At 42.1% G+C, this 16,429-nt stretch overlaps 1 protein-coding gene across 1 annotated transcript in view; it reads right to left on the reverse strand.

The window, feature by feature from the left end:
* LOC126160968 (uncharacterized) overlaps positions 1 to 16,429 on the reverse strand; it is a 340,498-nt gene that overhangs the window by 79,324 nt on the left and 244,745 nt on the right. The window contains exon 6 of the mRNA XM_049916949.1: positions 7,299 to 7,476. Coding sequence (XP_049772906.1) covers positions 7,299 to 7,476 — 178 coding nt within the window. The remainder of the gene's footprint in view (positions 1 to 7,298; positions 7,477 to 16,429) is intronic.

The following is a 16,429-nucleotide window of genomic DNA, read 5'->3' on the forward strand; positions in this document are numbered from 1 at the left end:
TCCACTAGGTCATTTACATATAATGTGAACATTAATGGTCTTGTGACACTCCCTTGGGTTACACCTAAGGCTACTGTTACAATTGAAGATTTCTCACTGTAAAAAATGACATGCTGTGTTCTAGTTGCCATCAACTCTTTAACCCCTTAAAACACACACACACACACATTTCAAAAAAATAATATTTTTTTATTAATGAAAAAATCTTATAATGAATGACATTACATACAGATGTATAAAGATAGCTTTTACAGGTCAAAATAATAAGTTACAAAATTTTGAAGGTCACCAATAATAAAATCCCACCTGTACTTGTGCACTGGACTTTGACTAAAAAGATATCCTGAAACTTGAAGTAATTTTTTAGTTTCATTGTAGCTATGAAGTCTAACAACGTATTCCACAATTGTTTCCTGTGAACATGAAGCTTGGAGGAGCTGGCTGGAGCACAGTGGATGTATTTACCTCATATCACTGGTGAGCACTCATCACTAAACTCTCTAGTCTCTCTGTCTCTAGTGTAGTAACATCACATTCTTCTTCGCCTTCCAAGCCGTTAAATTCAATGTCAAACTCAGAATCACTGTAGCCATCCTTTTTTGAAAGCATTGCCTAAACCATAATACAGGAGAGAGGCTGAAAGTGCATGTTTTACTGTTGAGTATCCAAAGCTACACATAGTAAAGATGATATCTAGTGACAACCATCTCAACCAAAACAAAATTGTCGGGCTACAAATGTAGGACCAGGTGCTCTCTAGCTGGTAAACACTTAAATATCACTGCTGAAATGGATATAAGCAGCATTTTATTTTTTTGAAGATCTGTTCTTAAATTGACCAAGTATTTTTGGGGTTTTAAGTATGTGTCAAAATAATGAAAACAAGACAACTCAGGGTTTTATGTTTAGGGGCTAATAAAGTGACAAAGGTGGTCTGACATTATGTAAACTCTTATTGTGTTTGTTGGACGACAGTGCAAAACTGAACTGAACAGCTTCCTGAATAATAGATCAAGTAGATGACAGTATACATTGCCTATTGGGGCTCATGGATGAACACAGTAAATTGGGTTTCACACAGTTGTTGTTTGTCGATTACATGTTAATTCCTACAGGGGAGATTTTCAATCTCCACAGAAATCAGACACTGAAGCATCAAAGAAACAGGTATTGGCATCCGTATTCAAATACACAGGTATGTAAACAGGCAGAATATGGCACTATGGTCGGCAATGCCATATAAGACAACAATTGTCTGGTGCAGTTGTTAGATCAGTTACTGCTGCTACAATGGTTGGTTATCAAGATTTAAGTGAGTTTGAACATGGAGTTATAGTCATCACATGAGCGTTGGGACTCAGCAGCAATGAAGATGGGATTTTCCTAGACAACCATTTCACAAGTGTACCGTGAATATAAGGAATCCGGTAAAACATCAAATCTCTGACATTGCGGCGGCCAGAAAAAGATCCTGCAGGAACAGGACCAACAACGACTGAAGAAAATGGTTCAACGTGACAGAAGTGCAACCCTTCTGCAAATTGCTGCAGATTTCAATGCTGGGCCATCAGCAAGTGTCAGCGTGCAAACCATTCAACGAAACCCTCTCATCGACATGGGCTTTTGGAGCTGAAGGCCCACTCGTGTATCCTTGATGACTGCATGATGCAAAGCTTTATGCCTCGCCTGGGCCCATCAACACCAACATTGGACGGTTGATGACCGGAAACAGGTTGCCTCATTGGAAGATTCTCGTTTCAAATTGTATCGAGTGGATGGATATGTATGGGCAGGGAGACAACCTCGTGAATCCATGGACCCTGCATGTCAGGAGGGGACCATTCTAGCTGGTGGAGGCTCTGTAATGATGTGGGGCATGTGCAGTCGGAGTGTTATTGGACCCCTGATACATCTAGATATGACTCTGACAGGTGACACGTACATAAGCATCCTGTCTGATCACCTACATCTAATAATGTCCATTGTGCATTCTGACAGACTTGGGCAATTCCAGCAAGACAATGTGACACACATCCAGAATTGCTACAAAGTGGCTCTGGGAACACTCTTCTGAGTTTAAACACTTCCGATGGACACTAAACTCCCCAGACATGAACATTATTGAACACATCTGGGATGCCTTGCAATGTGCTGTTCAGAAGAGATCTCCACTCCCTCTTTCTCTTACAGATTTGTGGACAGGTCTGCAGGATTCATGATGTCAATTCCCTCCAGCACTACTTCAGACATTAGTCAAGTCCATGCCACATCGTGTTGTGGCACTTTTGCATGCTCGCAAGGGCCCTAAATGATATTAGACAGGTGTACCAGTTTCTTTGGCTCTTCAGTGTAATACACAAGCATAAAACATCTTCCAATATTCTACTATGGACTGACATCAACAATATAGGCCTGTAGTTGTGTGCATGCGTTCAACGACCCTTCCTGTAAACAGCTCCTCGAATGGGTGCAAGATGTGCACATCTATCTCTACAGTGCCCCAAATGCTCTCAATAGGATTGAAGTTGGGTGGTCTGGTGGGCCTTCACAAGCACCTTCATCTATATGGAGTGCTACAGAAATCATTCTGACAGATTGCAAGAACAATAAAGTGCTCCAGTGTCTTGCTGAAGGTAGATAATTGTTTTCTGGTTGCTGCCAGGGAACAAACAAATGCACCTCATCAGGGAGATTGTTTCATTTGCTGCAGAGAGGTGTTGACAGACATATTATGGATCCTACTTTATGGTGAGTAAACATCCCCTTCAAGAGAATACTTCTACCATCTTCCTGAAAGCAGCACGTCCTGCAGTTTTTGACATACACATACCCTATGACTAGAGTGTATCCATACATACTGCAACTCATCAGTAAGGCAACCCTGTTTCTTCTATGATTGTACAGTTGGTGGTATCCCTATGAATGTGCTTATCTCCATGCTCTGTGATGTGTGGTGAGCAGTGGTGTCAGTAGGGTTGGTTTCTGTATCATGGTTACTTGTTTCGCACAACTGGACTGGCGATTTATTTGCTGGACTGTGGCCTGTTTATCTGATGTTACAATTTGTGATAGGTGATGGCAGACCTTGTCATCACAAGGTTGTTTCTCATGGCAGAAAGCTTTGGTGGGACCAGTTTCCCTTGAATCATTATACTCACTGTATACTTTTGATACTGTGGAACATGTAGAGTCCGCTACCTGTATAACTTCAGATTATTGTTGCATGCATTGGGAGTCCACAATGTAGTCACACTCATTTGCCCATCCTGCATTTACTGTCACACCAACAGAGTATCTCTCTCTCTCTCTCTCTCTCTCTCTCTCTCTCTCTATCTATCTATCTCTCTCTCTCTCTCTCTCTCTACTTGGCAGCTATTTCTAATTTAAATTCTGATGAATGCACAAGGTTAACATATCTTCCCATATTTCATATAAAAGGTAAAACTAATAATTATATGTAACATCTCAAAAACCAACAAATTATCTGACAAAAACACAACCACTCACAAAAATCAAATGTCTTCCCTAGGCTATGTCAAATCATTTATTAAATCTCTGTCTCAAGAACTGTTTTTGTATTAAGTTCTCTGCTATGTATTTTACTCATATTGGAAGCCTACAATACTAAAATGTACAGCTTAAGTAAAATTCTGTACATGGACAAACTGTACTCCTGGTTGTTAACCGAAAAAAGACCATTTTGGATAATGGCGGTCTACATCAAAAAGTATGATGCTAATAGCAACTAATATTAAACTAATAAATTACTTAAAATAAAGAAACAATGCAGCTTCAAAGGTCAGTAACTTGGAGATTTTTGACCTAGACACTAGTATTTACCTAACAAAATAAGCAGTAACAGAAAATCAGTGATGGAAACAATAAACAAAAATAAAGAATGCAACCACTCACGTGTAGTTGGTTGGTGTACAGTGCACAGACATATGTAATAGTACAAACACTTCAGGATCTTTCATGCTACTGCTCTTTTTCAAGTTTAAATACACATTTTCCCATACAACCACACATACAGGGTGTGTCGAGAAAGAAATGTGTCACATTTTTTTGTGACACAACAATATGTCACAGATCACTCGAACTGGTTGGGGAGGGTGGGGGTGGGGGATTGGGTCAGGGGAGAAGGGGGGGGGGAGGAAACAACCACTCATAACTTTCCAGCAGTAGGTCGCTAAATTGCCTCAGTGCTCTTGGAGGATTAGGACAGCTTCTTCCACGAACCTCTACGTAATGGTTGTGCCGAATTTGGAGAGCACTTTAGGGCAACACTGTGTGATAAAGTTTGGCATGCATATCAACAAGATACTGCTGAAAATGTTTTGCAATGTTTAAGGGAGCCTTTGGGCACAACAGCCTTTCCAGATCACAACTGAACATGTACCACAAAATATTCAGAGGGGGTTGGGAAGAGTTTGGTGATGAGGCCCATGCAGGAAGCCTGTCAGCACTGTGAATGGATGACCATGTCACTGGTGTGTGTCACTTACTGAATTCAGACCATCGATAGAATGTTCGCTTGATGTCACAATTACTGGACTTGCTGAAAACAGCTGTTCATGAGATTGTATCAGAAGATATGGTCATGTGAAAGATATGCGCAAAACTTGCTCCCAGAGTTTTGACTGACATGCTGAAGCAACACCAAGTGAAAGTGTGTGAAGAACTCAAGCAACTCTGTGAAGATGGATCAAATTTCCTGTGCAGAATGGCACATGACATCATCACTACGCCAGAAGAAAGCTCGCATGAGCAAGTCCTGGGTAAAGTCCATGCTCATTGCTTCCCCCCCCCCCCCCCCCCCCCAAATCTGAAGGGGATATTGCACCATGAGTACATACCCCCTGGTCAGACCGAAAACCCTCAATTTTAAAAATAAGTGCTCCACAGACCAAATCACAATGGCACCCACATCCATAAGGAGTTCCACACTTTGTGGAAACCACTCGACTCGAATCGGTATGATGATGATGCCGCAGCCACACTACAGTCCCTATCTGATCCTGATGGACTCCTTTTGATTCCTCGGCTGAAAAGGAACCTCAAAGGAAAGCATTTCGAGATGGTGGACAACATGCAAGCTACTCTGATGGCTTCCATGAAGAGTGTCCCAACTGAGGAGTTCCAGGAAGCTTACAATGCATGTAAATTGCACTGGCAAGAATGTATTGATGCAGAGGGTCATGTTTCAAAAAACTTTACGTTGTTGAACTCTGAGGGATAAAGTTGTACAGTGCAATGGTGGGTGGGGAGAAAATAAGAGCATTAGAGGGATTGTCATATGCCTCTCCGCAGTAGTGGCAAATTTAGTGTTATGTGAAAAATGACAGGTGAATTAAGGTTGAAGTTAAGGGTAAGGAGTGTGAAAGGGGCTAACGGGAGGTTTTGGCCAGTGATCAGAACCAGTCAACGTGCCTGATAGGCCCTGCCAACTTTCCAACACCACAACAACCCCATTCCTGAAGTTCAACATGCCCTCCAGCAGCTCCTCTAAACACTGGGTCCATCCCAAAACCTAATACCTGAATTAATATTACTTATAAATCCACCTTTTAACTACCTGCCAAAGCTCCTTGAGTGAACTCCAGTGGTCACTCCTTCACAGCCATTTACAACACTCCCTCTGGCAGATCCTCTGCCACCCTTGCTACATACATAACACCACTCAACTCCTAGACTGCATCTCACATTTCCTGCCCCATTACAACCAAACTCCTTGCTTGTCACAGTGGACGATACATCCCTGTCGACTGACATCCTCCAGCTTGTGTTCTTGCGGCCAGGGAACACTACCCCCACAGTGCCCTTCTGGACCTGCACTCACATCTCATTCCTAAGTCTTTTCATTAGTCATGTTCTAAATTGTAATTATCTCCCCTTTGAAGGTCAAATCTGCAAAAAGTCTGTAGAAATACTGTGGGTACCCACATGGCATCCCCCTATACTAATTTATTTATGGGTGACCTGCTATATGCAAAATGAAAGATGACACCTTCCATGGAGAATTCTGGGGGCAGGTGAATATGCAGAACCACTTACAGCTGAGTACAGCTCTACAACAGCTGCTTCACATATCACTTCTATATGGCCCCACCTGCTCCCCACAACACCAGATCTTATTAACTATGCACATCCTCCATTCTTGCAGTCCTCACAGCCCAAACCTCACTAGTACTTGTCATTCTCCCTGACTTTAACCACACCATTTCCTCTCCTGCCATCTTCAACATCATATCTGTGTTGTCCAAACCTTTCACTTACTTGTGCATCCATCTCTTCTGCCCCTGCCTTCTGATACCATCCCACTGCTTCCTTGTTGAGTACATCTCCCAGTCATCTTAATCCTTTCTTTTCCACAATTTCTGTCAGCCTAAGTAACCACAGTTGACACCACTGTGGGTGGATGTGTTTCGAATCCCTGTGTGGTTGTGCTGGGAGAGCATGTTCCTCAACTAGGGAAAGAGTGGTGCCTCAGAAGGTGGCAAAGACTTTGTAGTATTACACATGTCTATGCACTGTGCAGTAATCAACTACAAATGACTGGTTGTCTCTTGTCTTTTATGTTCATTATAACAAAATAAGCAAAACAATGAAATCTGCATTCATTCTTCGTTAAGTTAGTTACATGTACTGTACATTATTTGTACAATTTTTAACAAAATTGTGTGAACAGAGAAACTATTCGCAGGGTATATATACATGAATTGTTTCTGAGTATGGCTAGATGCCAACTATTTACAGTTTGTTAAATAGCATGCTGGCTCAAATTTAATACAAATGAAAATGTTAAGTCTTAAATTGCTCATGTAGCAAGCAGCACACTTCTTTTTTTTTTCAGCCTACAAAAGTGACCAGTTTTTAATTATATGTATTTGTCAACTGAAAAGAGAAGGTGATTGAGTTAAATGATTTAATAATTATAATATCATCTGTTTTTTCTTCAATGAATCTTTCTGCCTCACACTGTATGTTTACACCAAAAGTGAATCTTTGCAATAATTACAGATCTACTGCAAGGAAAGATACACTCTTAACATACACTATAAACATGCTGGGCCATATTTTAAATCCACAGAATGCAGGAAATATTTCTCGTATTCAAGGATGAAGATATTATGAAGGGATTTTTCTCACTCTGACTACTCTCTGCATTATGATGTAATACATTATGCTTAGTTACAATTTAAAAAATGGAAAATACAGGATGGAATGTAACAATATTGTTAACATTGTTAGTAACAATTTAGTTAGTTTGATACCGCAGTTATTGAAAAAGTGCTTACAGTATGAACGTAGCGTGAATGAAATTCAGTTGCCTCCTTGAGGAAAGTCAGACCAGGATGTGTGTCAACAACATCTTGCACAAGAGGTACAAAGTCATCTGCAACCAAAGGCCGCATTTGCCCTTTAGTGAGTATATACATGAAACGGGATGCTTGGTCATGACAGGATGACGATAACCTAAAATAAAAACAAAAAAACAAAAAAATATTCACAGTACTTCATTCAGTGACACATTAAATTTCTTATTAGTATCAAAAATGATAGAGTATGATGGCTTAATCATAAAAATCCATAAATGAGTGTAAATATTTATCAAAGTCACATGGCATATACAATAAAATATTGTTATACTATAATCAGAAACAAGTTAAGCAAATAACTATGGTAATTGTATGAGAAAAATGTTCACCAAAATGAAAGGTATAGAAAAGATTCAATCTGAGCTTGTTTAGTCAATGTAAGAACATTACAGAAGTGCTCAACAGCACAATCAGTAGTGGATGATTTAACAAGAAGGTCATTATGCACACAGGAGAGACAACTCACAAAATTACATGAGTCCATGTTCCAAAGTGAGCCATGAAACCTACTGCTGCCCCAAATGTACTTCTCCCTTAATCATCATGAAATTAGAATTAGAGAATCTCTGGCCAACATGGAGCAGTACAGACAGTCTTAGTTCCTGTGTACCATCTGTGAATGAAACAGGACAAAATACAAAAGGGGCAAAAGAGAGTGGTGCACTCTGTAGCCTGTATCACACTGTTTGGTGTCTCATGGAATATCAATAAAAACATAACCAGAAAAACTTCAACTTAACTTGTGACAAAGACACATAGTGTCTTATAGAATACAGATGTAGACAGATAAAAATATAGTTATGTAGACAAAAATTCAACATATCACATGGCAAATACCCCCCCCCCCCCCCACACACACACACACACACATACACACAAATACACGCTATAAAGTAACATGATTTCATAAGAGAACCACCTGCATTCGATAGTGGTGACCAAATCAAGAATGATGGCACTTTTGCTCTCATGTAGAGGTACGATGTTTCCCTAACCTGGGGTCCTACATGTTCCACTTAAACCTGCTTGCTATATGCAAGTCCTGGTCTTCCTCTATAGATTTTATGTCCCCATTACCTTCCAATACCAAGTTAATTATATCTTGGTGGCTGAAGAAGTGTCCTACCAACCTATCCTTTTTTAATTAAGTTGTCCCACAAATTTCTTTTCTCCTCTATTCAATTCAGTACCTTTTTATTGGACAGCCAGTCTACCCATTTAATCTTCAGCATTCCTCTGTAGCACCAGATAACAAAAGCGTCTATTCTTCGCCTATCTCTTCTGTTTATCGTCCATTTTTCTCTTCGATATTAAGGCTACACTCCAGACAAATACTTTCAGAAAAGACTTCCTAACACTTAAATTAATAACTGTCATCTTCGTATCATTGCAATAGACCTAGATGAAAAACCTGTCCCATAAATACTTCCATTACCACCAATTGTACATCTACATCTATTCCAGTCCGGTCACAGGCATCCCCTATCCCAGCAACAGCAGACATACTTGTGAAAGGAGCCATGTGATCTACCAACTAGCTACAAATGCTGTGCTCCATTCTACTAGGGCACAACAACTAATAAGCTGTCTGCCTGCACGAATGGCCACCTGTGGCAAAACTGCTTCATAGCCTGTGCCATCTGGGTTCTTCCTACCACCACCACCACCACCACCACCATCTCCACCTTTCTCTGAATTGCACGGATGGGAACTCTCCCTATGACATGCCCTTCATTCCCATAACCACTCAGGTTCGACCTTCACTAGTTCCTGCCTTCCACTGCTTATCCTTCCATGCCTCCACTCCAGTATTACACACACCTTCTACTCTGCAAATGCACCTACATAGTCCTTTCCCCTTCTCTGCTTCGCTCCCCCTCCTCTCTTCTCTCTTCTCTCCACTCTCCACCCCCAACACAATCTTCCAATGCTGCACCTTGAAGAACTATCCTGTACCCACCATATTCCTCCAACACACACTCACAGGCAGCATTACAGCACTTTGCACACCCTTACCCTGTTATCCCTATCCCTCCGCACCCTACAATTATTCTATACCCCCATTACCCATGCCAGCTACATTGCTGCTCTTATCAGATGCAGTCTGAGATGAGCCTTAGCGGCTGGAGGTGACTGTGGCTACATGTGCATGAATTTACTTCTGTGAATGTGTGTGAGTTTTCTACTTCTGAAGAGCTTTGTCCAAAAGCTGAATATTTCTACCATTCTTTTTCATTGTGCCTATCAGCAATTCAATTCCTCCTCTATGTGATGAGTAACAATCTATCCTTTCCGTATTACTTTTATTCCTTACTGGACTTTCCATTGTTCAATAGATGAAACATTTTTTTCTTTTTCAATAACTTTTTCCTTGTTATTGCCAATATTCTTTATTTCACCCATTGTCAGTCATTTGGTGTCAAAGCAACAAAGACCACTGACTCCTTTCAGGTCTCATTTCCATACACACAAACACACTCTATAAAGTAACATGATTTCATAAGAGAACCACATGCATTAGATAGTGGTGACCGAATCAAGAATGATGGCACTTTTGCTCTCATGTAGAGGTACGATGTTTCCCTAACCTGGGGTCCTACATGTTCCACTTAAACCTGCTTGCTATATGCAAGTCCTGGTCTTCCTCTATAGATTTTATGTCCCCATTACCTTCCAATACCAAGTTAATTATATCTTGGTGGCTGAAGAAGTGTCCTACCAACCTATCCTTTTTTAATTAAGTTGTGCCACAAATTTCTTTTCTCCTCTATTCAATTCAGTACCTTTTTATTGGACAGCCAGTCTACCCATTTAATCTTCAGCATTCCTCTGTAGCACCACATAACAAAAGCGTCTATTCTTCGCCTATCTCTTCTGTTTATCGTCCACTTTTCTCTTCGATATTAAGGCTACCCTCCAGACTATTACTTTCAGAAAAGACTTCCTAACACTTAAATTAATAACTGTCATCTTCGTATCATTGCAATAGACCTAGATGAAAAACCTGTCCCATAAATACTTCCATTACCACCAATTGTACATCTACATCTATTCCAGTCCGGTCACAGGCATCCCCTATCCCAGCAACAGCAGACATACTTGTGAAAGGAGCCATGTGATCTACCAACTAGCTACAAATGCTGTGCTCCATTCTACATCTACATCTACATCTATCCTCCGCGAGCCACCTTACGGTGTGTGGCGGAGGGTACTTATTGTACCACTATCTGATCCCCCCTTCCCTGTTCCATTCACGAATTGTGCGTGGGAAGAACGACTGCTTGTAAGTCTCCGTATTTGCTCTAATTTCTCGGATCTTTTCGTTGTGATCATTACGCGAGATATATGTGGGCGGTAGTAATATGTTGCCCATCTCTTCCCGGAATGTGCTCTCTCGTAATTTCGATAATAAACCTCTCCGTATTGCGTAACGCCTTTCTTGAAGTGTCCGCCACTGGAGCTTGTTCAGCATCTCCGTAACGCTGTCACGCTGACTAAATGTCCCCATGACGAATCGCGCTGCTTTTCGCTGGATCATGTCTATCTCTTCTATTAATCCAACCTGGTAAGGGTCCCATACTGATGAGCAATACTCAAGAATCGGACGAACAAGCGTTTTGTAAGCTACTTCTTTCGTCGATGAGTCACATTTTCTTAGAATTCTTCCTATGAATCTCAACCTGGCGCCTGCTTTTCCCACTATTTGTTTTATGTGATCATTCCACTTCAGATCGCTCCGGATAGTAACTCCTAAGTATTTTACGGTCGTTACCGCTTCCAATGATTTACCACCTATGGCATAATCGTACTGGAATGGATTTCTGCCCCTATGTATGCGCATTATATTACATTTATCTACGTTTAGGGAAAGCTGCCAGCTGTTGCACCATGCATTAATCCTCTGCAGGTCTTCCTGGAGTACGTACGAGTCTTCTGATGTTGCTACTTTCTTGTAGACAACCGTGTCATCTGCAAATAGCCTCACGGAGCTACCGATGTTGTCAACTAAGTCATTTATGTATATTGTAAACAATAAAGGTCCTATCACGCTTCCTTGCGGTACTCCCGAAATTACCTCTACATCTGCAGATTTTGAACCGTTAAGAATGACATGTTGTGTTCTTTCTTCTAGGAAATCCAGAATCCAATCACAAACCTGGTCCGATATTCCGTAAGCTCGTATTTTTTTCACTAAACGTAAGTGCGGAACCGTATCAAATGCCTTCCTGAAGTCCAGGAATACGGCATCAATCTGCTCGCCAGTGTCTACGGCACTGTGAATTTCTTGGGCAAATAGGGCGAGCTGAGTTTCACATGATCTCTGTTTGCGGAATCCATGTTGGTTATGATGAAGGAGATTTGTATTATCTAAGAACGTCATAATACGAGAACACAAAACATGTTCCATTATTCTACAACAGATTGATGTAAGCGAAATAGGCCTATAATTATTCGCATCTGATTTATGACCCTTCTTGAAAATGGGAACGACCTGCGCTTTCTTCCAGTCGCTAGGTACTTTACGTTCTTCCAGCGATCTACGATAAATTGCTGATAGAAAGGGGGCAAGTTCTTTAGCATAATCACTGTAGAATCTTAAGGGTATCTCGTCTGGTCCGGATGCTTTTCCGCTACTAAGTGATAGCAGTTGTTTTTCAATTCCGATATCGTTTATTTCAATATTTTCCATTTTGGCATCCGTGCGACGGCTGAAGTCAGGGACCGTGTTACGATTTTCCGCAGTGAAACAGTTTCGGAACACTGAATTCAGTATTTCTGCCTTTCTTCGGTCGTCCTCTGTTTCGGTGCCATCGTGGTCAACGAGTGACTGAATAGGGGATTTAGATCCGCTTACCGATTTTACATATGACCAAAACTTTTTAGGGTTCTTGTTTAGATTGTTTGCCAATGTTTTATGTTCGAATTCGTTGAATGCTTCTCTCATTGCTCTCTTTACGCTCTTTTTTGCTTCGTTCAGCTTTTCCTTATCAGCTATGATTCGACTACTCTTAAACCTATGATGAAGCTTTCTTTGTTTCCGTAGTACCTTTCGTACATGATTGTTATACCACGGTGGATCTTTCCCCTCGCTTTGGACCTTAGTCGGTACGAACTTATCTAAGGCGTACTGGACGATGTTTCTGAATTTTTTCCATTTTTGTTCCACATCCTCTTCCTCAGAAATGAACGTTTGATGGTGGTCACTCAGATATTCTGCGATTTGTGCCCTATCACTCTTGTTAAGCAAATATATTTTCCTTCCTTTCTTGGCATTTCTTATTACACTTGTAGTCATTGATGCAACCACTGACTTATGATCACTGATACCCTCTTCTACATTCACGGAGTCGAAAAGTTCCGGTCTATTTGTTGCTATGAGGTCTAAAACGTTAGCTTCACGAGTTGGTTCTCTAACTATCTGCTCGAAGTAATTCTCGGACAAGGCAGTCAGGATAATGTCACAAGAGTCTCTGTCCCTGGCTCCAGTTCTGATTGTGTGACTATCCCATTCTATACCTGGTAGATTGAAGTCTCCCCCTATTACAATAGTATGATCATGAAACTTCTTCACGACGTTCTGCAGGTTCTCTCTGAGGCGCTCAACTACTACGGTTGCTGATGCAGGTGGTCTATAGAAGCATCCGACTATCATATCTGACCCACCTTTGATACTTAGCTTAACCCAGATTATTTCACATTCGCATTCGCTAATAACTTCACTGGATATTATTGAATTCTTTACTGCTATAAATACTCCTCCACCATTGGCGTTTATCCTATCCTTGCGGTATATATTCCATTCTGTGTCTAGGATTTCGTTACTGTTCACTTCCGGTTTTAACCAACTTTCCGTTCCTAATACTATATGCGCACTATTTCCTTCAATAAGAGATACTAATTCAGGAACCTTGCCCTGGATACTCCTGCAGTTTACCAATATTACGTTAACTTTTCCTGTTTTTGGTCTCTGAGGACGGACGTTCTTTATCAACGATGATAATGTCCTCTCTGGTAAGCCGTCAGGTATTTTATCGTTTCGCCCAAGGGGGGGTCCCTCTAACCTAAAAAACCCCCGTGTGCACGCCACACGTACTCTGCTACCCTAGTAGCTGCTTCCGGTGTGTAGTGCACGCCTGACCTGTCTAGGGGGGCCCTACAGTTCTCCACCCAATAACGGAGGTCGATGAATTTGCAACCATTATAGTCGCAGAGTCGTCTGAGCCTCTGGTTTAGACCCTCCACACGACTCCAAACCAGAGGACCGCGATCGACTCTGGGCACTATGCTGCAGATATTAAGCTCAGCTTGCACTCCGCGTGCGATGCTGGTTGTCTTCACCAAATCAGCCAGCCGCCGGAAGGAACCAAGGATGGCCTCAGAACCCAAGCAGCAGGCGTCATTCGTTCCGACATGTGCTACTATCTGCAGCCGGTCACACCCAGTGCGTTCAATAGCTGCCGGAAGGGCCTCCTACACATTACGGACGAGACCCCCCGGCAAGCACACCGAGTGCACACTGGCATTCTTCCCCGACCTACCCGCTATTTTCCTGAGGGGCTCCATAACCCGCCTAACATTGGAGCTCCCTATAACTAATAGGCCCGCCCTCTGTGACTGTCGGGACCTTGCCAGAGAATCGGCCACTGGCCCAACAGGCGAGGCATCCTGTGGTGGCTCGGAAACGATGTCATCACCACTAGGAAGCACCCCGTACCTGTTGGAAAGGGGTAAGGCAGCTGCCACGCAGCCAGATCCCACCTTCGCCTTTCGGCCAGGCACGCGCGAGCCCACCACTGTCCGCCATTCACCCTGGAGTGATGGCTGACCGGTAAGATGCTCACTGCCGGAAGACGCAGCGACATCAGGGGTTCCATGTGATTCCAAGGCCACCGAAGTAGGCATAGGTCTCACCACAGTTGCCCCAACGCCACTACGAGCCGACGCCTGCGCCTCGAGCTCGATGAGCCTAACAGACAAAGCCTCCACCTGCCCCCGAAGAGTGGCCAATTCTCCTTGCGTCCGCTCACAACAACCACAGTCCCTACACATGACTATGTTTACCCTACCCTATACGGTGACAAATTCCCAAGATAATCTTCTGATGAGCTACTCTGATAATCAAGAAACACTCACTGAAATACGAGACGCGAAAACTACGCTAGGTTTTCCCAGAAAAACTATTTAAAAGCTAAGCGCAGCAAATAAGTACAAAAACGCTTTATACAAACAGTACTCGCTGCTGCTGGTGCTCTCGCTCTGGCTGTCACAAGACAACTGCTGATTCAAGTGACTAGTGGCTAACGGCCGCGAAACAAACAAAGACGGTTTTAGGGCGCTTTCTGTTCTAAACGATCAAGAAAACACTAAGAAATCTAACATGAAAACTACGTAAAGTTTTATCAAGAACTGTTAGTTACTATGCAGAGCAGATAAACACAAATAGAATCCCTTCCTTAGTGGAAGGTCGTAAACAAAATGCAAAATAAACGCTTTATACAAACAGTACTCGCTGCTGCTGGTGCTCTCGCTCTGGCTGTCACAAGGCAATCTACTTGGGCACAACAACTAATAAGCTGTCTGCCTGCACGAATGGCCACCTGTGGCAAAACTGCTTCATAGCCTGTGCCATCTGGGTTCTTCCTACCACCACCACCACCACCACCACCACCATCTCCACCTTTCTCTGAATTGCACGGATGGGACTCTCCCTATGACATGCCCTTCATTCCCATAACCACTCAGGTTCGACCTTCACTAGTTCCTGCCTTCCACTGCTTATCCTTCCATGCCTCCACTCCAGTATTACACACACCTTCTACTCTGCAAATGCACCTACATAGTCCTTTCCCCTTCTCTGCTTCGCTCCCCCTCCTCTCTTCTCTCTTCTCTCCACTCTCCACCCCCAACACAATCTTCCAATGCTGCACCTTGAAGAACTATCCTGTACCCACCATATTCCTCCAACACACACTCACAGGCAGCATTACAGCACTTTGCACACCCTTGCCCTGTTATCCCTATCCCTCCGCATCCTACAATTATTCTATACCCCCATTACCCATGCCAGCTACATTGCTGCTCTTATCAGATGCAGTCAGAGATGAGCCTTAGCGGCTGGAGGTGATTGTGGCTACATGTGCATGAATTGTACTTCTGTGAATGTGTGTGAGTTTTCTACTTCTGAAGAACTTTGTCCAAAAGCTGAATATTTCTACCATTCTTTTTCATTGTGCCTATCAGCAATTCAATTCCTCCTCTATGTGATGAGTAACAATCTATCCTTTCCGTATTACTTTTATTCCTTACTGGACTTTCCATTGTTCAATAGATGAAACATTTTTTTTCTTTTTCAATAACTTTTTCCTTGTTATTGCCAATCTGTGTTTTATATATTCTTTATTTCACCCATTGTCAGTCATTTGGTGTCAAAGCAACAAAGACCACTGACTCCTTTCAGGTCTCATTTCCTAATCTAATTCCCCCACTTTGATTCTGTACAAGATGTAGACAATCTTTTTCTCCCTCTATTTCATCTCTGCCATCTTTAGGCTGTTACAATAACAGCTCTCACTGACTAAACAGGGGATGATATGAAGGCTGCCAAGTTACTGTGTGCCTTTAAAATAAAATAAACAAATGAATTCACCTCTGATGGTTTAATCTGACTGAAAAATAATCACTAGGTTGAACATGCAGTTAGGCTAGATTTGATTACCCTTGTTTTACTTTCTTTGATGTTCATCCTATAAATTCTTTTCAGGACACTATCCATTCCATTCAACAGCTCTTCCAAGTCCTTTGGCATTATTGCAAAATTACAATGCCATTGGCAAACCTTTAAAGTTTTTATTTTTTCTCCCAAACTTTTTTCCAAATACCACCTTGATTTCCTTTACTGCTTACTCTACACAGAGACTGAATAACAAGGGATTTAAGCTATGAACCTGACTAACGTCCTTCTCAACTACAGCCTTTCTTTCATATGCTTTTATTCTTATACATGCACTTTGATTCTGTACAAGATGTAGACAATCTTTTTCTCCCTCTAT

The sequence above is a fragment of the Schistocerca cancellata genome, chromosome 2, assembly GCF_023864275.1.
Source record: "Schistocerca cancellata isolate TAMUIC-IGC-003103 chromosome 2, iqSchCanc2.1, whole genome shotgun sequence".
Lineage (NCBI taxonomy): Eukaryota > Metazoa > Arthropoda > Insecta > Orthoptera > Acrididae > Schistocerca > Schistocerca cancellata.